Raw genomic sequence first — 21,714 nt, forward strand, 5'->3', positions numbered from 1 at the left:
CATAGATGTTATATTGCAAAGTGACAAGGTCATGCGACTCAAGTCCTCTAATCAGTGGTATACTGTACGGTTCATAGAACACAAAACAAAAAGCTCGCAACCTGCTCAATGGTTATGGCATAAGACAAAAATCAAAACGGATATTCCCCACAATTTCACTCTAAGCGTTTTTCAACTTCTCTGTCAATTCGGGCACCTTTTCAAACAGATCACCCACCAGACCAACATCAGCAACCTGGAAGATGGGGGCCTCGGGGTCCTTGTTGATGGCAGCAATAACCTTGCTGTCCTTCATACCAGCAAGGTGCTGAATGGCACCGGAAATACCGGCGCAGAGGTAAAGCTGAGGAGCAACGTTCTTACCAGTCTGGCCAACCTGCAGACTGTTGTCGGCGAAGCCGCTGTCCACGGCAGCACGAGAAGCACCGATAGCGGCACCCAATGAATCGGCCAATGGAAGCATGATGCGATCAAATTCCTCCTTCGACTTCAGACCACGGCCACCGGACACAACGCGGGTTGCGGTGGAGAGATCGGGCCGCTCAGACTTGGTCAGTTCCTCGGACACCCACTCAGTCAGCCCGGGGGCGTTCGAGTCAACTCCATCCACAATTTCAGCGGATCCGCCCTCGATCTCGGTGCCCTGGAAAGCGGTTCCTCGTACGGTAATGACCTTGATGTTGTCGCTTGACTGCACGGTCAGGATGGCGTTGCCGGCGTAGATGGGACGGACGAAGGCTACATTTTCAGTTAGCACTCTGCCTGATCACATGTCAATCCACCTCTTGTGATTTACGCACTGTCTTCACTTTCGATTCCGGTGATATCTGAGACCTGTTGGACGTCCAAAAGAGCGGCCACGCGGGGCAGCACGTTCTTGCCAAAGGCCGAGTGTCCGGCAATGACGTGGGTGTATTCGCCCTTCTTGATGTTTTCAACGAGAAGAGGGGCGTAGTTCTCAGGAAGACCCTATGAAGAGCAAAATTGTTTAGAAAGAAGTCGAATTTTTATACTAGAAACAATAAGCTCACCTTTTCATAAGCATCATTCTCCACCGCAATAACCTTGTCAAGACCCTTGATCTTAGCAGCCTCAGCGGCAGAGGTGCCCTTAATACCAGTGCCAGCCAGGAAAGCTGTCACCGGTCCACCCAGCTTCTGCGCCGCAGCAATTGCAGAAAGGGAAGAGTTCTGCAGCTTGCCATCGCGCTGTTCGAGGACGGCGAGGGTCGAGAGTAGGCGGGCCAGCGCTGACTGGTTCAGAGCACGAGTAGATGAAATCTGCGAGCGGGCAGCCCGCAGGACAGAGTGTCTGGCGACTGGAATCATGGCGACGGTTTGGTGAAGAAAATGGTCGGTCCAGGAAGGTCAAGTTTGAGATCTCGGCGATCTGCGGCGATGATGAGTGTGGTTATCGCCGGAGTGCCAAGACCCGCCTCCCGAGGTCGGACTCGGTTAATGCAGGCTTCATATAGGCTGATCAGAAGCACGAGGCAATGACGTGAGTGATCTATACTAATATAGTCACGGTGATGTTACTTTATAGTTGTCTATGTGATCCTAATTATGGATATTTACATAAAGCCTAGAGCTCTTTCGGTAATAAATGAAACACGTGATATTTTGTACGCCGAGAATACCTTTTACATGCAGAACATTATAGGTAAAACAAAAACTCCTAATCATGAGGTCGACTTTCTCTTCTTCTTGTCCGCCTTGGGGGTGGCTGCAGTCTCTCCGTCTTCAAGGGCCTTGGCCTTGAGCTGCTGGAGCTTCTCTTTCCGTGCCGCTCCCGATGAGGCCTCCTCCTCGTCTTCCGCGGACTTGGACTTCTTAGTCTTCTTGCCCTCAATAGCCTTCTCCTCACCAGCTGACTTGCGCTTCTTGCTGTTCTTGCCGCCCTCGATTGCGGGGGTCTCGGTCTCCTCCACAACGTCGGCATCCTCCACCCACAACTCACTAGCCAGCCAAATAGGCACCGCCATGGTGTTGGCGCCCTTGATGTGAATGGCCTTCAAGTTTTTCCAGCCCTTTGTGACAAACTTCTCAGTCATGCCCTGGACAACAGCGGCGATGTTCTCGGACAACTGCTCGGCAGTGAACTTGGAAGAACCAACGCGAATGGCGGCAGTAGTGGAGGGGGCAAGCTGGACAGAGGCGCAGCTCAGGGTACGCTCAATCTCCTTTGCAACAATTAGGGGAGCGGCAAATGCGGCGCTCTTATCCTCCTTGGCGGGCTTCTGCTTGGGGTCCTTCTTGACCCGCTTTCCGTCAACCTTCTCAATCTCTGCAATACGAATAGGAATTGGGCGCTTGCTCGACTTGTAAAAGATCTTTCCGAGGGTAGTCACGAGGCGGGTGATGATGCGATCATCGGCAAGGAAAACATCGTGCTCTGAGAGCAGTTGGCGACGGCTCTCGAAACTCTGGTAGCGGGCCTTCAGCTTGCTGAAGCCGATGACCTTTTCGACGCGGGAAGAAAGTTCTTTGGGGAAGGCGGGATCTGCAATGATGTCCTTGACACCACGCTGCGGGTCGGCAGTGATCAGGCAGATGCTGAGCGAAGGCGACGAGTTCAGGGAGTGCGGGACGCTAATCTTTCCGGGCTTCAGGCGGTTCTTGTCAACCACATGCTTCTTGGTGGTGAGAATGAGCCAAACGGCTTCGTTGTTGAGAGGTGTCTCATCATCATCTGAGTCATTGTCGCCAATCAGGGTCTTCTTGGTTGCGGATTTTTCCTTCTCCTCCTGCTTCGACTTGATATGGCGCAGCAGTACGGAGGAAGCTTTGGAGACCTGGCTAGAGTTAGCATGCGAACGAGTTTTATTTCTTAAATTGCACGAACCTGAGGCTTGTCCAGCTGATAAGGCGATCCCGAAGTCACCTTCGTTGTAAGGGTAGTAGAGGACGGCATCTTGGCTGGTTACTGTCTTAACTCCAATCCGATTTTTCGGAGATGTTATCAAGATTTTTTTTTTCCTCGGGAAGGCGGTGGCAGTTTCGGCTTGGCAGTCCAGACCCCGGGTCTTGCAGCCTGAGGCTGTAATATCACGTGGAGACCGATAAATATAAGGAGAAACGGGAGAATTGATTGCACCATGAACAATTATCAGAATTGAAATCTTGACCTTGGTTTTTCTGCGATATTTGTTTTCTTGGTCTGGACTCTCAAGCTTGCTGCCCAGACGGTTCGATAATATCTCCATAGAACCTCCGAGGGTAAATGAACTGGATACATGCAATTATATATATTGACAGTCGGTATACATCAAACGTAGATGTCTCAACGACCACTTACTTAAATACAAAATGAATGGCTCACGTGGTTGGAACTTTTAAAAAACCCGAATAAGATTCCTGACATTGATCATGTTCCCCTCGTTATCAAGAGATGTGAGATCCCGTCCCCACATGACCGTTCCGCAGAAGTGCTGAAGGCGTTTCAACAATGAATCGGCCTCGGGAGTGTATGTATCTCCAGGACCTAGCGCTACTTGAGCCAAACGCCACTGTTTTGAATTATCTCAGACCCTGAAAAGCTCGCTTAGTCGATAATCACTATCAGTCGATATAACCGGCGGCACGAGGGCAAAAATAGACATCACTGTGGCTGAGATTGCTACTAATAATGTCCACGGGACAGAAAGTACACAGGTGGAGGATTTACCTTGAATCTGATAATCATCCCTACTACATATACAGTAGTTGCAAAGGTATCTATGTATAGAACAGGTCTCAACCCATCAAAATAGAAACCCATCCGGTCACATAAGATGGACCGTGGCTCCTTTCAAAATACGATATCCGCTCTTTTGGGCCCACACATAGATAAAGAAAAGAGCTAAACACCGCTAGCCAACTCGCCACGCAAGCATCCGGCCCACACGGCCCCAGATCAGACCCTAAGGGGTTCGCTTGGATGGTGCCTGGCTCAAGAGGTCCTGATTTCGAGTTGGTGACTTAGCTAATGGTTAGATACAGGCAGTTTTAACTATAGTTAACCAGTTGACAGCTTTACAAAAATGATAACTCCGTGTGATGGAAGGCACCAACAGATGTACAAGGTAACCGATATTTGGCTCAGGTGGAGTGGATTGACTTGCTATTTGAAAATGGCCATATCTCAAAGCCGACCAAGACGGCGATTAGATGTAGGAACGAGTGACTGAGGCCACACAGCATTAAGCTAATGCGGAAAGCAGAAGCAAAGCCGACGGCTTGTACGTGACAGTGTATTTACCGCTCTAGTGTATTTTCTCACTTGTCCCGAGGAGGCTATGACGCGGTCAATTGAAATTGTTGCGGATCGACAGCCTTTATGTTTAATATGAACCCGCTGGGTACCTGATTCAGGCGTGTCTGCCGGGGAGCCTTAACAAGGCGGGGGATTTAATTAAAATGCTGTTCGCGGAGTCATCATCTTGCGTGGTCCCATACTAAGACCTTACTGTGCCCTCTCTGGTCTAGCATCCCGAATGGGGAACCAGGGATTGCACTACTGCAACTACTCTGTACAATTAAACCGCAGATCAGGTGGATTGGGATGTTGGGGTTACTTTGTTTGACCTCCCTGCCGAGACCCGAAGATCTTAGCTGCCAGGGAGAGAAAACCCCTGGCGTGGGATCATCATTGTAAAATTAAACTTGCGCATGGGATGGAATCAACGTCTGAGGGAGACGATCTCTCTAAAATGAGAATGAAAATCAAAGATCAAATCAAAAATCACCGTAAAGTCTCAAAAGAGTTCAAAGTTCAATAGCCAGTGAAATACGTGGATGGTAAGTAAATTTGGTTAAAACATGCCTTGGTTCCCTGGAAACGGGAGGTATTTTAGCCGCTGATTAGTGTTCCTGAACATCATTTCCTTGGCCGACGAATGAGATGCTGAGTAACTTCTGGAAAGTGTGGTTCCACACTTATCATTGGATAACCCCTGATGAGCAATTTCGGCTGTAAACAAAGAAGAAATTGGACTAGAATTGACCCCACTGATAGTGGAGGTTGAAATAAGTTACGAAATTTGAAGTACAAAATTGAAGAGTAATGAATGGTAATTCTAGTAGGGATATAGGAACAGGAGAGAAGGAAAAAAAAGAAAAAACCCGTACCTGAGTCGAACCTTGTAAGGATTCTATAGGGTTCCACTTTAGCAACAGAGAGTCACCCCCCTGTTTACAGTGCATGGAGTGGATCCGCGACTCTTGTAACCGTAACTAGTTAGTGTATTGGCGTAAACTCGTGGTCCCTCCCAGGGGTTACTTACCCTCGTTTTCCCTCCCTTCTGCTTCTCTCCAGCCTCACCCTGTGTATTCCTATCCGACCAGAGGGATTCATTCTCTCTACCACATTCATTTTTTTACCAGGAATCTCCCGTCGCTCTTTGGCTCCAAACGATCCTCTACTTATATACAGCCCTTTTACGACAACGCGACTTACTTACCGTGATCTGATGTACGTCTGATTCTTCGATTTTGATACCGCCAATGGCACCACCTCCGAGAAGAAAGTCGCATCAGGCCAATGCAGAAAGAGCTGGGAGAATAATGCGAATGAAATCCGAGTGAATGGCTCGACTGGCTTGATGCGATGGACCTCTCGGGGGGATGGTTGGACTATACAACGGATATTGTGCTGGCCGGCGCATTCGCAAATTCCAAACAGATCACTAATACAGGCCATGGAAATGATCGCGATAACTGACAAAATGGTTTCCTTGTGTAGAATCCCAATTTGAAACGCTCGAATCGCAATGAAGTTCAACTCCGTTGCATTGACCCTGGCTTCGGCGGGTTCCCTGGTGGCCGCCCATGGTCACCACGGCCACGCTCACTTCCACCAGCGTGCTGTTGAGACTGAAATTGACACCGCCGTTGTTGCTGGTCCTACCACTTACGAATTCGTTGTCTTGGACCCCGAGCACTCCGGTACCACCGAGAAGATCAGCCTCGAACAGGCTTGTGAGGGTCTTGCAGACCACGAGCTGGAATGGCTCGGCGATGCTGTCGCGGCCGCCTGCGCGACCAGCACCACTGTCAGCACCTCCACTCCCACTCCTACTCCCACTTCTACTTCTATCTCGACCTCGACCTCGACCCCGACTCCCACCTCGACCTACACTCCCGAGGTGCTTGTCCAGACCTCTGCGGTCATCTCCAGCTCTTCGTCGAGCTCCACCATCTCCAGCACCAGCACCAGCAGCATTGTGACCTCCAGCTCTTCTAGCTCCTATGCGGTTGCTTCCAGCACCTCCACCGCCAGCTCTGGCGCCACCGGAATCGACGCTGATTTCCCCGATGGAGAGATCAGCTGCTCCGAGTTCCCTTCCGCATACGGTGCTGTTGCTCTCGACTATCTCGGCCTCGGTGGCTGGGCCGGTATCCAGTATGTCAGCCTCGTTGACGAGATCGTCAGCGACATTGTGACCGCCGTTAGCGGTGAAAGCTGTACTGATGGAGGCATGTGCTCCTACGCCTGTCCCGCCGGTTACCAAAAGAACCAGTGGCCCTCGACCCAGGGCTCCACTGGCCAGTCTATTGGTGGTCTTAAGTGTGAGGGTGGCAAGCTGTACCTCACCAACACTGAACTTGGTAGCACCCTTTGCATCCAGGGTACCGGTGGTGTTCAGGTTCGCAACGAGCTGAGCCAGGATGTTGCCATTTGCCGGACCGATTACCCCGGTACTGAGTCCGAGACTATTCCCCTGGCTGCCACCGCCGGTGGTACCCACGAGCTCACTTGCCCCAACAGTCTCACCTACTTCCAGTGGGAGGGCAAGTCCACCTCTGCGCAGTACTACGTGAACAACAAGGGTGTTTCCACCGAGGACGGTTGCCAGTGGGGCTCCAGCTCCAAGACCATGGGCAACTGGGCCCCCATGAACTTCGGTGTTGGCTACACTGATGGCACCACCTACCTGTCCATGTTCAAGAACGAGCCCACCACTGATGCTGATCTTGATTTCAAGGTCAAGATTGTTGGTGACGACCTGAGTGACGAGTGCAGCTATGACGGTGCTGGAAACTTCTACAACAGTGATGGCTTGATTGACAGCTCCACCAACGGTTGCACTGTCGGCTTCTCCAGCGGCAGCGCCTACTACGTTCTGTACGAGTAAAGGCTATCTATAATAAAGCCTTCATCTCTATATTCTGACAAAGGCCAAGTGTTACGGATTTGGATGAATCTCTTCTCTTCTCTTTCAATCAAACCACGCTGCGGAGGCGAATCCAAGGGCCTCCCTTGGGCTGACCTTCTCCAGTATTTCTGTCCATATCATGGTTTGTACCTTTGAAAGGTTGCTTTCTTCTGTGTATCTTACATTATTTAACCTGTGCCTTGATGTGTGTTATCTTGGGGGGAAATTCAATCTTTGTTACTTTTTCTGCTTCACACTGACCGATCTTCCCTGAGTCCCCTCGTGGGAAGTTTTCGGTTAGATTCATTTACTTTAGCACTTCAAGTGCAACCCAATCTTGATCCCAATATCCTTTATTTGGCTTCTCCCATATAGCTTGACTTGCCACATGTGATGCTCTTTGCGATCATTTTCTGCTCAAGAGCTTCACAAGCTTTAGCAAAACTTGACGCCGGCATCGAGTGACTAGTGACCTATGAATGACTTGAGATGTATGCTACGATGTTACCATTTCATTTGAATTCTCATTCCATTCTACTATCAAAAATTATTACCCTGTCGAGCACTTATTACCTAGCTATTTTTCGGACTTGTGGAGACAAGCGGATCATCGGCTGGGTGGCTGCAGCAACACATCCCACCATACAATTGAGAACATAATTGACTATATTCTTCATATCTCCAGGGTAACACACATTCAGGCTCTAATTTTCATTTCTTTTTATTTTGGTGGAATGTGATTCATCCAACAATTTTTTGCATCATTCCTCATGCTTCGCTGCTAGGTCCTCAGCCCACGATCTGCTTGCCAAAGAATAGATGGGCTAGGAGAAAGATTTCCGATAACAGACGGTATTTGTGTTTGGAGGAAAATCTCATAGGGCTCTTTCCGTACATGTCTACTAGCTACGTACAGCAGGTATGAGGGTGCAGGCTTACCTAGTATATCCATGGCTAGCATTCTCTCCCCCTTGCAATGGTTTCCTCAATGCTTTTTTTTTTTCTTAACCTTTACTCTAGATTTAATTTTCTAGTAGTGACGACGAAAATATGCAATTTTTTATTCGTTAGCGGTGGTCTGCTGGGTCTTGATATTTGTTTGAAAAAAAAACTTCAAACTGACTGATATTAGCGGTGCAACCTTATGAAATACCAAGGATATAAGATAACTTCTATATACGCAAATCACTGTATCAATTCAATGGGAAATCTCGTATTTCCTAGCGTGACCTTACCAAGTATCCACGCGTATGTTATTGCCCCGCGACTAGGAAAAAAATTGAGTTAGCGCGTCCTTGCTTGCCCCCCAAAAACCAAAACCTGTATGGAGTATGCTCTGTACATTATATACTAGTCAAGGTTCGGTAAGCATTTTCCTTATCCCCTTCAAATTGCACTGGTTCCGAGTCCTATCAGTATCAGATTGTATAGACAATGCCAGATACTATAGATACTTCAATTTTCAAAACCCAATTCAATTAGGTTGGGCTAGTAACTTAAATCTCCGTCGAATGAGCAAGATTTAAGAAAGTTGAATGCAAATTGGTATCTGGTAAATACCGACTGTCATACTCGCGTGTCGGTCACGATCCACTTTGAGACACGTGACTTGAGACGCGGACGCGCTTTGTCAGATTTCATGTATAGATCACCAACTACAACCTAAAAAGATATTCAGATAGCTATAATCCACGCGGCCTTTCAATTGACTTGTAGTATCAATATAGTATGATTTAACAATGAAGGCGTGAGTTTTCTTTTGCGACCGCGAAGTCATAGTGGAGCCTGTGAAGCCTCGTCGGCGCCTATCGAACGCGTCTCGGGCTGTAAGCGTGCATTTCCGCGCAGGGCGAACGAGACCCTCTCCAGTGCATTCCACCACACACTTTCTTCAACTTTTCTCCAGCCTTTCCTCCCCTTTCCCCTCTCAATTTGACGCCCCCCCCTCCCCCCCAATCTTTCTCTTGAGGAGAGCTGTCTCAACCTCTCTACTTCCAATTCCTTTTTCAATTTTACTTTCGTTCTGTTCTAGGATACGCGGTGACGCGAGTTCTTGAGCTCGACTAGCCTCTCGTCTGAAAAAAAGGGGAGCTCGTGTGGCTTGTTCACTTCCTAAGCATCATGGATTCCTCACCTTCAAGGTTGTCTTTGGGTCCCGCCGCTGGCGTGAAGCGTCCGGCGTCTCTATTGCCTGCCTTCGAACCCTTAAGCTCATCCCCCTCTCTTCCTCGGCCCCAAAAGCGTGTGGCACGCGAACCAGCTGTCAAATATCCTACCCCGGTACCGACCTCATCAACCCACATAATGTCATCTTCTCCTCCAGGAATTGCTGCTGCTCACCCCTTGACGCGTCGTACCTTCTCGGCTACCTCCGAACGTGCCCCTCTGTCCGCCGTGCCCACCCTCATGCTACCCGAATCTGGAGAGCCCATTCTCATGGGTCGATCAAGTGCCTCTTGCCACCACCAGCTTGCCGCTAGTAGAATGATCTCCCGTGTTCATGTGAAGGCAACCTATAAACCCGCACCGAATCCTTTTGACCGGGACAGAGTTGAGATCATGTGCATTGGCTGGAATGGAATCAAGATACACTGCCAGGGGAAGAAGTATGATCTAGCCAAGGGAAAGACATTCACATCGGATATCAAAGATGCGGATATCATGATTGATGTGCACGAAGCTCGGGTTTTGGTGCAATGGCCTCGTAATGAAGCTGATAGAAAAGACTGCCCGTCCACGGACTCGGAACAAACCTGGGATGAAGGCACACCAACCCAAAAGACACATTCTCGAAGAGCATTGCAGGATAGTCCTTTCCCTCAGAGCCAGCGTTTGGCCTCTCCTGTCTCCCCGTCGCCAGCAGTGCAACGGACACTGCCTCCATCGTCTCCTATTTTCACACCTTCTCGTTCTCGTGCCGCCGTGGTGGTGTATGAGGATGGACCCTCTCCGTTGAAACGTCACAATACTGTTATTGGTCTTAGCTCGCAAAGTGCCCGCCGTGCCAGTGCTATTCTGCAAAGCGATTTCAGTAGACCCGAGGAAGACTCCGACAATGATGAGGAAAATGACCCCATTGTTCATTCTTTCGGACCATTTGGCGATAATCTGCTTCCTCGTTTGGCTGCTTTCCGTGCCGATGATTCGCCAATTCGCTCTGCAAGATCACCGCGGAGCTTGCTGCCCGCCCAAACCCTCCAACCCACACTCTCCCCTAGACAGTGCGCTAAGCCTCAAGAGGTCCGCGAGTCCACACCTATCAAGGAACGATCTCAGCAGGAAGAAGAAGATCTGGAGCGAGTTCGGAACCACGCAATTAACCAATTGGCCTTTTCACGGCTGTCCTCCACCCCCTTCTCCACCATCTTGAACAACCTACCTCCTTCGTTCTGGAGATCCAGTGCATCTGCCTCCGGTCCATCTCGCGCTGAGATTCGGTTCATCCTCGAAACAACCAAATGTATCGGAAAGGTCGCCCGTGAAGGCAAGGATGCCGCTGGCAAGCCTCTCGAAAGCGAATTCTACTACGTGCCAGACGACGATGACGACGAGATGCGCCGCGAGACGGTGGTGAATAACCTACGGAAACCTGGTCTTCGCAACTGCCGTAAGCAGCACAAGGTTTGTGTCACTCTTCTTCTCTCCTCCAAGAGACTCCCCACTGACGTTGCACAGCAATACTTCTGGCGCAAGCCCAAATAAATCTTCCGCAGAAGTCTCCTGGGGCCGTCCATTGGATTGGCTTCCTCAGTACATATTTGAAGTGTTCTTGGTCACCCCTTAGATGTTCGGTGACTTGCATAGCGTGGCGTGAGGCATACCCTGATTTAATCTAGCTTTATCTCTTTTCTCGTTCGTTCCAGCATGACGATCATATGACAGTGTGCCTGTGGTTCCTTTTGTGTCCTCGCAGAGGGCTTTGTCTTGATGTGTGATGTCTCCCTGATCTCAATGGCTGTTTATTTTCCTGTTCTGATTCTGATTCTGATACCTGTTCCCCATCCCGGTGTGCTTATATCATCGTCCTCCACCATGTATCTTATTGTTTCCCTCTCGTTTCTGGTTCGTTTGCTGCAGGCTTCGAAGCTGTTATGACTTGTACGTTTTACCTCTTGAATTTAACAAAAAAGTATTAGTTAATGACTCCATCCATGTACTCGTGATCTCGGCCTGGATGGTAAGAAGCACAAGATCATTCTCTCTGTGGGTCAGTAGAATTCAATACCTACTTGTACATACCTTACTATGTGTGGGCTGTATCAAAATGTGTTTCCTGGGGTATCATATACTCAACCTTATGTACTCGGTACTCAAATTCCAGCCATCGTCATACCGTGCTCAGAGTAACCTGGTTTGTCGCCACTGACGTCCCAACGTCAAACCCCGCATCTACAACCTTATAAACTCCAACTTCATCTCTGCTGTGCCCAAGGATAACCAAAATACCTGAAACAATTGTCAATTCCTGTCAAGCAGGTTTTTCTTTTCCTCACTTTTCAGGACCCAACCTCTAAAACGGAGTCATGATGCAGTCAACTCAGCATCAAACCTCATATCCCGATCGAACTCAGGAACCAGGGGTTTCTGCAATCCCTAAGGTCTCCAGTGAAGAGCCTGGACACAGTCATCCTGATCAGGATTCTATGACTGATCACCCTTGGGAACCAAAACTCGATCGTCGACAAAGCTGGAGTAATCAAGATCGCAAACACGAGATGCAGGAGAGACTGTTAGGTATGCAGGAGGGAACAGAGACGGGGTTCTCCGAAGAAGATCAAGGACATTAGCATGCAGCGTCTGGAAGTATCTGAAAGTATTTGAAGGGTGATTGAGTTCAAAAGTGTTTATGGAGGTGAAATGTGTTGACAGGTCCGAGGTGGACTCGGTTTAATTGCTCAAGTGCACTAAAATGAAGTGTGTATGTTAACTGTGATATTGAATTGTAAGAGAAACATTATGTTGAACTTAGGTATCAGAGTGATAGTTATCAGAAAGTAAAGTAGAAAGTAACTAAGGGATCCACCAAAAAGTCCTCAACTCCGCACCGCCTTGGGAGCCCGCTTCTCTCCCGCACAAGGAAGCTTTACTCTGCTCAGAATCTCCCCCACGTTTGTCTATTCCTTTGACTTCTTCACCCCCCAATGTGGCGTTCAGGTCACTTCTGTTTCCTTTCAGATACCCTGAGAGGACTCTTCACCTGAAATACAAAACACAGCCATGGAGAGACAGAAGAAAAGTATATCTGGAATTCCACATATAGTCCGCCCTGGTACTGATGTCGATCCCACAGGAGAACTTCGCGATCTGAATGAGAGGGCATGGGCAGGCGAGACTGGTAATATCCCCCCGCGCGTGAATTTCACTAGAGTGCTTGATTTCTGACGACCTCCTAATAGATGTATTTACAGTCAGCAAGTCCCTCGATTCGGCGCTCAAGAAGAATACTGCCTTTATCAAACGTCTCCGCACTGGTATCAGCGCTTCCTCCTTATCCACTTTCTTGTCCGACATTCGTACGCTATCCCTTCATAAATACCTGTCCGAGATTATCACCGCCTGCTATGAAGGTGTATCCAAGCTCAAGTCGCCTGGGGAGATCGCCGCTGGAGTCGAGATCGTATGCGCTTTACATCAGCGATTTGGCCCGGCAGAGTTCACCCGGCAGATCGGGTGGCTGCTTGGCCGTGGCTTGAGTTCCCCCGATAAGGCATCGCTCAAGGCCCTTCCCCTGGAGTATCGTGAGCGGGAGGAAAAGGACCGACTATCGCGACACCGAGTCCTCCTGCGCGTTGTCACGGAATTATGGCTCGTTTCCGTTCTGAAAACATTGGATGACGTCGAGCGGCCGGAAGACTTGGGCACGAAAAGCAAAGATGGGGTGGTTGGGATGGGGGGCAAGCAGTCAGACATCCCACTCAAGTCGAGGATACCGGCCGCGGCGAAGGATCAGGATAAGCAGGCAGACCCGTTCCCACTGGAAGTTTTAAAGGATCTTTTGGGTTATGACCGTGACCATACCAATCTTCCGCTTGCCGTTCTTTTTGTGAAGAGTTTCAGCTGGGACATTCTAGGCACGACGCTTACGGACGAAGGTCGAAAGAACGTGGAAGCGGACGGGGTTACAAAGCAGGAAGCTTTGGAGGACAGCACGGAAGCTGCTTCTGATGCTGATCCACCGCTTATCGCAGACAAGGTTCAACAACGGTTCAAGCATATCCTCAACCGTTACTTGGATGATGTCAAGGCGCATGTTGTTCGCGATCAGAGGGCTCTGGCTTTGCAGAGCCGCCGAAACGCCGAAGCATATGTCAAGAGCGGTGAAATCTTCGAAGACCGTCAATCCAACTTTGAGAAACAGACCAAGTCCCTCGAGAAGCTTGTTGCCAATACCCAGGTTTTGTGCGAGGCCCTGGGGGTTGAAATGCCTGATTTGGCTGAGAAAGAGGTCAACGATTCTGCATCTAGCGGTGGCATTGGCCTGGTAAAAACTACAGATTATCTACGCGGTCAAGGCGAAGGTGCCGGTATCTGGGAGGATGAGGAGGAGAGACGGTTTTACGAAAACTTGGTCGACCTGAAAGGAAAGGTCCCTGCGGTTCTGCTGGAGGACGGCAAGAAAAAGAAGAGCGATGCCGAGGAAAGTAGCAAAAAGAAGGACGGAGACTCTCCCATCGAACCCTCTGCAGACAAGCCCGAATCCGAGGACAAATCTGCGGCAGACCTTGAAGACCAGTCAATGGCAATCGCCAGTAAGACCGTGGGTGCGCAGGTTGAGTCTCTGCTTGGCAAGCTTCCGGAATTGCAGAGTAAAGACCAGGTTGATCAGCTCGCTCTGGACTTCTGCTTTGTCAATTCAAAGGCATCCCGCAACAGGCTTGTGAGGGCTGTCTCAGATATTCCCAAAGGCCGAATCGATCTCTTGCCATTGTACTCTCGTTTAGTCGCTACTCTGGGCCAATATCTGCCAGATATCCCACAAGGACTTACAACATACCTTGATGAAGAGTTTCGAAGTCTGCAGAGGCGAAAGTCCAAGGAATTTCTTGGCCAAGTGCGCCTGGCTAACGTACGGTACCTTGCTGAATTGACCAAATTTGGCGTAGTGCCAGAGCATATCATCTTCCATTGTTTCAAGGTCTCGCTCGATGACTTCTCGCGAATGAACATAGAAATCATCGGCAACCTTTTGGAGAACTGTGGTCGGTATCTGTTGCGCAACCCGGAGACAGCGCCTAGGATGGCCTCGTTCTTAGAGACCTTGGGTCGGAAAAAGACCGTTCAGCATTTGGCTCAAAATGAACGCATGGTGATTGAAAATGCCATCTACTATGTCGATCCACCACCACGACCAGCCATTCAGCAAAAGGAGCGCACGCCAATGGAACAGTACATCCGTCGGCTGATCTACCTAGATATGAACAAGCGCAACTACACCAAGATCTTGAAGTCTATCCGCAAACTTCACTGGGAGGAGCAGGAGGTGGTCGATATTATGGAGCGTGTTTTCAGCAAACCTGTTAAAGTGAAATACGGCAGCATTCATCTTCTGGCAATCCTTGTCAGCGCTCTCTACCGGTATCACCAAGACTTCGTGATCGGAGTCGTTGACAATATTCTGGAGCAAGTGACTCTCGGATTGGAGCAGAACGACTTCAAGTTTAACCAGAAGCGTATTGCTGAAGTCAAGTACTTGGGCGAGCTTTACAATTATAAGATGATTGACTCCCCCGTCATTTTTGATACGCTCTACCGCATCGTCACCTTTGGCCACGAAGGAGGGACCCCAATGCCTGGACGGATCATTGCGCTGGACCAACCAGATGACTATTTCCGAGTTCGTCTGGCTTGCACGTTGCTCGATACCTGCGGTCACTGTTTTGATCGGGGATCCGCGAAGAAGAAGCTCGATTTCTTCATGGCTTTCTTCCAATACTATATATTTACTAAAGATCCACTACCCATGGATGTTGATTTCCTGGTCCAGGATACCTACTCTTCCCTCCGACCCCAATGGAAGCTGGCCACCGACCCGGAAGAGGCAACTAGCATTTTCACCGAAGCTGTGGCTCAAAACTACAACGTTCAGGATTCCGAGAGACCTATCGACGCTGATGAGGATGACGCGGACAGTAGCTCTTCGGAGATGGGCCTCGAGGAGGATGCAATTCATGATATTGTGGATGAGGGAGAGTCCAGCGATGAGGCAGAGGTGAGTTTTCTAACGATAGTCTACTCGGAGAAAAACGATGGTCTCTAACTAGTACATAGGCATCTGGGCCAAATCCGGAACCAGAGATGGATGGAGAATCCGAGTCTGAAGATGAGCAGATTGTTGTCACGCGACAAGAAGAGGAACGGGATCCAGAAGTCGAGGCCGACTTTGACCGAGAGTTCGAGAAGATGATGGCCGAGAGCATGGATTCTAGAAGATTTGAACGCAAGGCGATCTTCGATATTCCTTTGCCTATGAAACGTCCCGCTCGAGAGGCAGCAGCCAATGAAGCTCCTGAATCCCCGGAGTCTATTCCCGCGCTGCCTGTGGCAGTGGCACCCAAGACAATGGCCTTCTCCTTGATGACGAAGAAGGGCAATAAGCAGCAGGTTCGATTGAAGGACTCGCTATTGGCTTTGGCTCTGACGCTGACATACTCTAGACTCGTACTATCGATATGCCCTCTGATTCAAGCTTTGCCGTTGCCATGCGGAGTCAGCAGGCGGCGGATCGTGAAGAGCAGCAGCGGATCAAGAGTCTTGTCCTGAATTATGAGGCAGCGAATGAACCCGAGCCTACCGAGAGTAAGTCCAGCAGTATTATTGATTGTCTCACCTTAGCTGACCCATGTAATCAATAAGCCTTTGAGAAGCGCATTCCCGCTAGTCAACGGCTGGAAAAGTCAGGGGCCAATCGATCCGCCTTCCGATCACGCAAGCTTCAGCTTAGTGACGTGAACTGGTAAATGAATGGCATGAGCCGGGAGACAACTCCCTCATTCTTATGCCCACACTATTCTCTCGCAAATGATGGGAAGAGCCCCAGGGATTGTGCTCCCATGCCGCACCACCATCATGACTGGGGCTTCGCATCTTCATTCTCAGCTTACCGCCTCCAAACCCCTAGGATCATGATCTGAGATTTTTGCCCTAGGTGCAAATCTGTCCCAAAATCTGATCATTTCAATGGGAGAAATATGCGGAGGAGGTTGTGTACGCGCATGAGGCAGGGTGAATGGATACAAGATCATCCCAGTCTCTCAGTGGTTGAGGAGCAACAATGCGATCGGAAATCCCGAGGATGACATAAGGCTCCGGTGGGAGTTCTTCTGTGCACACGGTAACTAATCAGCATTAAACCGGGATACACTTAGCGATCCAGGAGTTCTATTCCTACCAATTTATGGCTGGAACTAGCATGTCACCGTAGCCAATTACATATCCTCAAGTGGAGAGAAATCGGAGCTCTCCGACGTATGCGCAATAAACCATTTCTACAAGTATATGTAGATGGCCTCTTTCTTTTTCTCATTTCTCTCTCGTCAGTGTAGGGTTCAGAAAAAGGTGAATTAAATGTAATATAGATACATGTTCCTAAGTACCAAGGTCATAAGCCAATCAATGGGCTTTCCCCCTGGGGTTAGGAAGCTGCATATAACGCCACAATGTCCCAGTGCAAATGACCAATCCCACTTGGGCAAGTCCAACACCTGGCAGATAAGAAAAAGATAAAAATCCCTCATCAACCACTCAGATGGTGTCATTTCTATCCTTAAAACCGTCTGTGGAAATTTTGCAAACCTTGGACATCCTTCTTATTTCTATTGTTGACCCAACATGGCCGGACTTGAGGATCCAGTAATGAAGGGGAATCAATATGTCGTACACGATGTTGAAGACCAAACTCAAGCACGATATGATGCTGGAGAAGTCATACCCGACGATGGATTAATTGTGACCCAGCATGAACGATTGGGTCTTATGCGGGGGTTGTCACAACGACATGTTCAAATGATTGCTATTGCGGGGGCCATTGTGAGTGGAGAATTCAGATCTACCCAGATCTACCTTTTTTGTTTGTAATTTTCCTGACCGATCGGGTTTATAGGGTACCGGACTGTTCCTCGGCCTCGGTAGTTCGATTGCTACCGGTGGTCCACTGGGAGCTCTACTAGGGTACGCTTTTGTCGGGCTGGTGGTTTGCGCCATCCAATTCGCCCTCGGTGAGGTGTCTGCCTTACTCCCAGTGACAGGTTCTTTTGTTCGTCATGCTGAAGTTCTCGTCGATCCTGCCTTGGCCTTTGCAATCGGCTGGAACGTTGTATATGGATGTTTTATCAGCGTACCAAGCGAGATCTCCGCCAGCGTGGTGTTAATTCAATATTGGACTGACATCAACGCTGCCGTGTGGGTGACCATCCTCATCGTTGTTTCGGTTGCCGTTGCTGTTTCCTTTATTGGTGTTTACGGTGAAATCGAGTTTATCTTCGCAATTCTCAAAATCTTGCTAGTCATCTTCGTCGTCATCTTGGGTCTGGTCATCGATCTCGGCGGCATACCTGGAAAGCCGCGATTGGGCTTTCATTACTGGAAAGACCCTGGCCCCTTTGTTGAGTATATCGCTTCCGGGTCCTTGGGTCGCTTTCTGGGCTTCTGGGCAGTGATGACCAATGCCGTTTACTCTTTCGCTGGCGTGGAGTCATTGGCCATGGCGGCTGCGGAAACACGAAACCCGCGCCAGAACATTCCCAAGGCCTGTAAGCGGGTATTTGCTCGGGTCACCATATTCTACCTCGCTGCGGTCTTAATTGTGGGCATGTTGGTGCCCAGCACGGATCCTCGTCTGAGCGACGACTCAGGAACAGCTGCACAGAGCCCCTTCGTTCTTGCCGCCAGTGATGCGGGCATCAAGGCCATCCCATCGATTGTGAATGCTGTATGCCTGACATCGGCATGGTCTTCGTCCAACCAAAGCATTCTGGCGGGTACCCGAACCTTGTACGGTCTTGCAATCAAAGGCCACGCACCAAAGATATTCCTGAAGACCAATAAATGGGGTGTGCCATATATGTGTGTTGCAATGCAAGTTGCTTTCTCCTTCTTGGCCTACATGTGTGTCTCCAACAGCGCAACCACAGTCTTTTATTGGTTCGTGGATTTGACAGCCGCTGGTACTTTGGTCTCGTGGATCACTATTGCCTTGAACCATATTCGCTTGCTTCAGGCATTCAAGAAACAGGGAATCTCCCCTCATACTTTGCCTTGGCATAATGATATCACTAGTATGTGGACCCTTCCTGGCTTCCCTGTACTTGCTAACACCGTCTAGGGTATACTAGCTGGTTCGCCTTGGTTGCCTGCAGTATCATCTTATTGACAGGAGGGTTCACAGTTTTCACGACTGGAAGCTGGGATCCTGCTACCTTTGTATCGTCCTATCTGTACGAGCCCTACTGCCTCCTTTATGAAAATGACTAACCCCAAAATAGAGATATACCCCTCGTCTTGTTTGCCTACGGAGGCTATAAGTTAATTCGCAAGACGGAGATAGTCCCTCTGCAAATGGTTCCTCTCCGTCAAGCACTGGACGAAGCTGAGAATGACCCAGAGAATGTGCCAATCAAAAAAGAGAGCATCTGGGCGAAGATCAATATTCTATGGGGCTAACAGATGTTTAATATATAGTATAGATATTATTAATTACATAGAACTACAGGGTAATCGATGCCCTAAGTTACCTATATCAATAAATCATAATTTCTTAGGTAAATTATCCTCTATCTGAGAGATGTTTTCCCAACCAGCCCTGGAAATGCTAGTTATACATACCCTGCACGCCCCAAAGTAGGCAATTCCATGATCCCCAAGATATATATCCTTATGGCTCGATGGGGCTGAACCTCCATACGGGCTTGACTTGAGACCAGCCACGATATAGCCAAGGCATGACAAGCTTTATTTCAATTTGAAAAGCTGAAAATTCGGAATGATGGGACTGATACATAGCTTATTTTGCAGATACTGTAAATTGGGAAGGAGTAGTGGATGTTTACATTCGCTGTCCAACTGATCCCTGGAGGCTTATTTCTCATCGGTCTCCTTTTCGTTCGAGAGTCGCCTCATTGTCTTCTTTCCCGTAGTTGTCGGGAGGAAAGGATCAAAATCCCCTGTTGGATGCGTCAAATTGAGGAACATGATATCTATATCTTAAAAGAAATCGGAACGATTGATCAAACTCTGGAGGAGTAGCTTGCCGACGGTGGAAACGGGTTCTGGAAGCCATTCCAGGTTGCTGCATTTGACAGGAAGATCCTATACCGGCTATTCCTAGGAAACACGTCATCTTACTGGCACAACGGATCTTTCATCAACACAATTGAATGATATAGCCCTACAGTCTTTAAGAGCCTTGGCGTGAAGGGGACAAATACCGATCTCTTCACTACAGGCTTGTTTGGCGTCGTCAAGACAGTCGGGCCTTGTATTTGGATTTTCTTCCTGATTAAATAGGTTGGACGACGACGTCTGCTGATGATCGGTGCTATGGGAAGTTCGATCAGTCTCTGGAGTGTGGGAGCTTATATCCAAATAGCTAACCCATTAAAGAACACTTCTGGGAAGATGACTAGTGGTAGTATAGCGGCTGTCTTCTCATCTCATTACGGCTTTCTATACTCCAACATGGAACGGAAACCCATGGGTCATTAATGCCGTAAGCTCAATATAGTTGGCTTTGTTCTGACGACTTCTGACACTGGCTATACTAACTATTTCAACCAGAAAGTATTTGAGATCAATGTTAGCCCATTTTCTCAAACCAGTGCAGCCTGTTATAACTGGCTTTGAGCTTTCCTATCTCTAGTTTCAACGATCAGAAGTTTAAGGCCATGGGTGCCGAAGTCTTGGTTTTTTTTTTTTTGCTGCGTTGATGCTTTGCTCCATCTTTTTCGTTTCCTCCCTTGTGCCAGAGAGCAAAAGTATTCCACTGGAGGGAATGGACCATCTCTTTGAATACAAGCCGTTGTGGACTGCGCATGGCAAGATTCTTGCTGATCTTCATGACGAGAAGCAACAATTCTGCCAGGAGCTGGGGGTGTCGGACGAAAAGGGCCAGGTAACCCAGGTGGAGCATAAGACTGTGGAGCCTGTCTAGGTAGGAATAGTGATTCAGTATATAGATCGAGGACATGGATCTGTCGGTGTCCATGATCAATGGTGAATACTACTTCGAATGAATGGATATAACGCTGCAAATTGGAAGGGGAAAAAATAGAATTTTATTATGCAACAAGTCTATTCTATCTCCTTTAAAGTCCAAATCAGTCCAAAAGGGCAAATCGATACACTAAGTTACAAGATGAGCGCAATGGGGGAATGGATATGCTGGGGATTTCGTCAAAAGGCGCGCAGCGAGGAATTAAATCGGGACGAGACAAAGAGATTTTTGATATAGTACACACCCCGATCCTAGTCCCCTGCCTTCAATTAAGGGAAGAAACTGGAGATAGGATACCATGCCTCTAGGAAGGTGTCAAAGGAAGATTACCAGGTGTTCAACAGTGAGCTTATTTCTCGGTCTGAACCTGGCTCTCCTCATCATGTGAAGCCTTGAGAACCAGCGAGTCGGTATCGGCCTCAGGAATTGCCTTCACCTCACTGTTGACTTCCTCGACCTGAGCAGGCTTCTCCTCGGGAATGGAAGTCTCCTGCTCACCAGTAGAAGGAGATTTGGTGGGCGCACCACCCTCAACCTCATCATCTTCCAACTCGGCACCGTAAACATCAGGGTGTTGACGGAAGCAATCTTGCATGTTCCTGGAAATGTATTAGTACGGGCGCGAGACCCTGATAAGCGAGACTGGAGCAACGTACTTGAATTTGTCAATGCAGTCTATGCCCTTGGGCTCCTCCTCGGAATACACGAAACAGCTAAACGCGGCCTTGAAGTCCTCTCCGCATGGGCCGTGCGCCATGCCACCCAGGCATGGGCAGTCCCAGTTGATCTCGCCGGTCTCCGGGTTAAACGCGGCTTGCTGCCCGGCCTCCTCCTCAAGTTGCTGGGCGTTCACACCACCTTCCAGAGCCTGGGCAGCGGCCCGCTCTTCCCGGATCTTGGGGGTAATGGAGTCGAGGGTCTGGGAGGATTTCGAGGCATCATCTTCATTTTTTTGGAAATGAGCGAGGACGGAGACTAGATCCAAGGTAGATTGTCAGCGATGATCCAGCAAGCCATTGTCCCCATAATGCGACAAGATTCCGAGATGCCTCCTCTGGTTACGAGAAGTATGGCAGAAAAGACAAAAAGACATTACATACACGACGGCTCCTCAGAGAACACACTGCTGGTGTTGTAGTAGTATATCGCACCACCAGCCAATCCCAAACGGGCAACGGTATTCTTCCAGCTTCTGGATTTCGTCGGGCCGGTGCTTATCAATCGGGTGTTCGCCGGGCTACGGGCTGCGACAGCAGGCGTTCGGGCAAGTGCTCGGACGGCGGGACGAAACATGATGTGAAGAGTAGTGCCTGTGTGGGATTGACAACTTAGACGACCTCCAAGGGACGTAGAGAAGGAGGGAGAAGGCTGG

The 21,714-nt window shown here is 49.1% G+C and overlaps 8 protein-coding genes across 8 annotated transcripts; 5 read left to right on the plus strand and 3 right to left on the minus strand.

Annotated features, from left to right (window-relative positions):
- Positions 1 to 160: 160 nt before the first annotated feature.
- On the minus strand, positions 161 to 1,328 carry N7520_007195 (electron transfer flavoprotein subunit alpha/FixB family protein; the record flags this gene model as incomplete). Its single annotated transcript, XM_057141129.1, has 3 exons — positions 161 to 738; positions 801 to 969; positions 1,032 to 1,328. 3 exons carry the CDS (start codon positions 1,326 to 1,328, stop codon positions 161 to 163), a joined length of 1,044 nt encoding a protein of 347 aa, XP_056995135.1.
- Positions 1,329 to 1,681: 353 nt separating this feature from the next.
- Positions 1,682 to 2,913, minus strand: N7520_007196 (uncharacterized protein; the record flags this gene model as incomplete). The annotated part of the gene is made up of 2 exons (XM_057141130.1): positions 1,682 to 2,794; positions 2,845 to 2,913. The coding sequence occupies 2 exons, from the start codon at positions 2,911 to 2,913 to the stop codon at positions 1,682 to 1,684; spliced, it is 1,182 nt and encodes a 393-aa protein (XP_056995136.1).
- A 2,836-nt stretch (positions 2,914 to 5,749) lies between these two features.
- Positions 5,750 to 7,114, plus strand: sun1 (SUN family protein UTH1; the record flags this gene model as incomplete). Its single annotated transcript, XM_057141131.1, has 1 exon — positions 5,750 to 7,114. The coding sequence occupies one exon, from the start codon at positions 5,750 to 5,752 to the stop codon at positions 7,112 to 7,114; it is 1,365 nt and encodes a 454-aa protein (XP_056995137.1).
- Positions 7,115 to 9,256: 2,142 nt separating this feature from the next.
- On the plus strand, positions 9,257 to 10,837 carry fhdA (putative transcription factor Tos4; the record flags this gene model as incomplete). Its single annotated transcript, XM_057141132.1, has 1 exon — positions 9,257 to 10,837. The coding sequence occupies one exon, from the start codon at positions 9,257 to 9,259 to the stop codon at positions 10,835 to 10,837; it is 1,581 nt and encodes a 526-aa protein (XP_056995138.1).
- A 1,515-nt stretch (positions 10,838 to 12,352) lies between these two features.
- N7520_007199 (regulator of nonsense transcripts 2) lies at positions 12,353 to 16,092 on the plus strand (the record flags this gene model as incomplete). The annotated part of the gene is made up of 6 exons (XM_057141133.1): positions 12,353 to 12,371; positions 12,426 to 12,470; positions 12,532 to 15,344; positions 15,404 to 15,736; positions 15,790 to 15,931; positions 15,989 to 16,092. The coding sequence occupies 6 exons, from the start codon at positions 12,353 to 12,355 to the stop codon at positions 16,090 to 16,092; spliced, it is 3,456 nt and encodes a 1,151-aa protein (XP_056995139.1).
- Positions 16,093 to 16,963: 871 nt separating this feature from the next.
- On the plus strand, positions 16,964 to 18,793 carry N7520_007200 (uncharacterized protein; the record flags this gene model as incomplete). The annotated part of the gene is made up of 4 exons (XM_057141134.1): positions 16,964 to 17,161; positions 17,235 to 18,408; positions 18,456 to 18,567; positions 18,616 to 18,793. The coding sequence occupies 4 exons, from the start codon at positions 16,964 to 16,966 to the stop codon at positions 18,791 to 18,793; spliced, it is 1,662 nt and encodes a 553-aa protein (XP_056995140.1).
- Positions 18,794 to 19,171: 378 nt separating this feature from the next.
- On the plus strand, positions 19,172 to 19,972 carry N7520_007201 (uncharacterized protein; the record flags this gene model as incomplete). The annotated part of the gene is made up of 4 exons (XM_057141135.1): positions 19,172 to 19,371; positions 19,516 to 19,597; positions 19,637 to 19,826; positions 19,854 to 19,972. The coding sequence occupies 4 exons, from the start codon at positions 19,172 to 19,174 to the stop codon at positions 19,970 to 19,972; spliced, it is 591 nt and encodes a 196-aa protein (XP_056995141.1).
- Positions 19,973 to 20,691: 719 nt separating this feature from the next.
- N7520_007202 (coiled-coil-helix-coiled-coil-helix domain-containing protein) lies at positions 20,692 to 21,635 on the minus strand (the record flags this gene model as incomplete). The annotated part of the gene is made up of 3 exons (XM_057141136.1): positions 20,692 to 20,941; positions 20,999 to 21,317; positions 21,443 to 21,635. The coding sequence occupies 3 exons, from the start codon at positions 21,633 to 21,635 to the stop codon at positions 20,692 to 20,694; spliced, it is 762 nt and encodes a 253-aa protein (XP_056995142.1).
- Positions 21,636 to 21,714: the final 79 nt, after the last annotated feature.

Source organism: Penicillium odoratum (assembly GCF_028828045.1).
Source record: "Penicillium odoratum strain IBT 22623 chromosome Unknown utg000005l_segment0_segment0, whole genome shotgun sequence".
Taxonomy (NCBI): Eukaryota; Fungi; Ascomycota; class Eurotiomycetes; order Eurotiales; family Aspergillaceae; genus Penicillium; species Penicillium odoratum.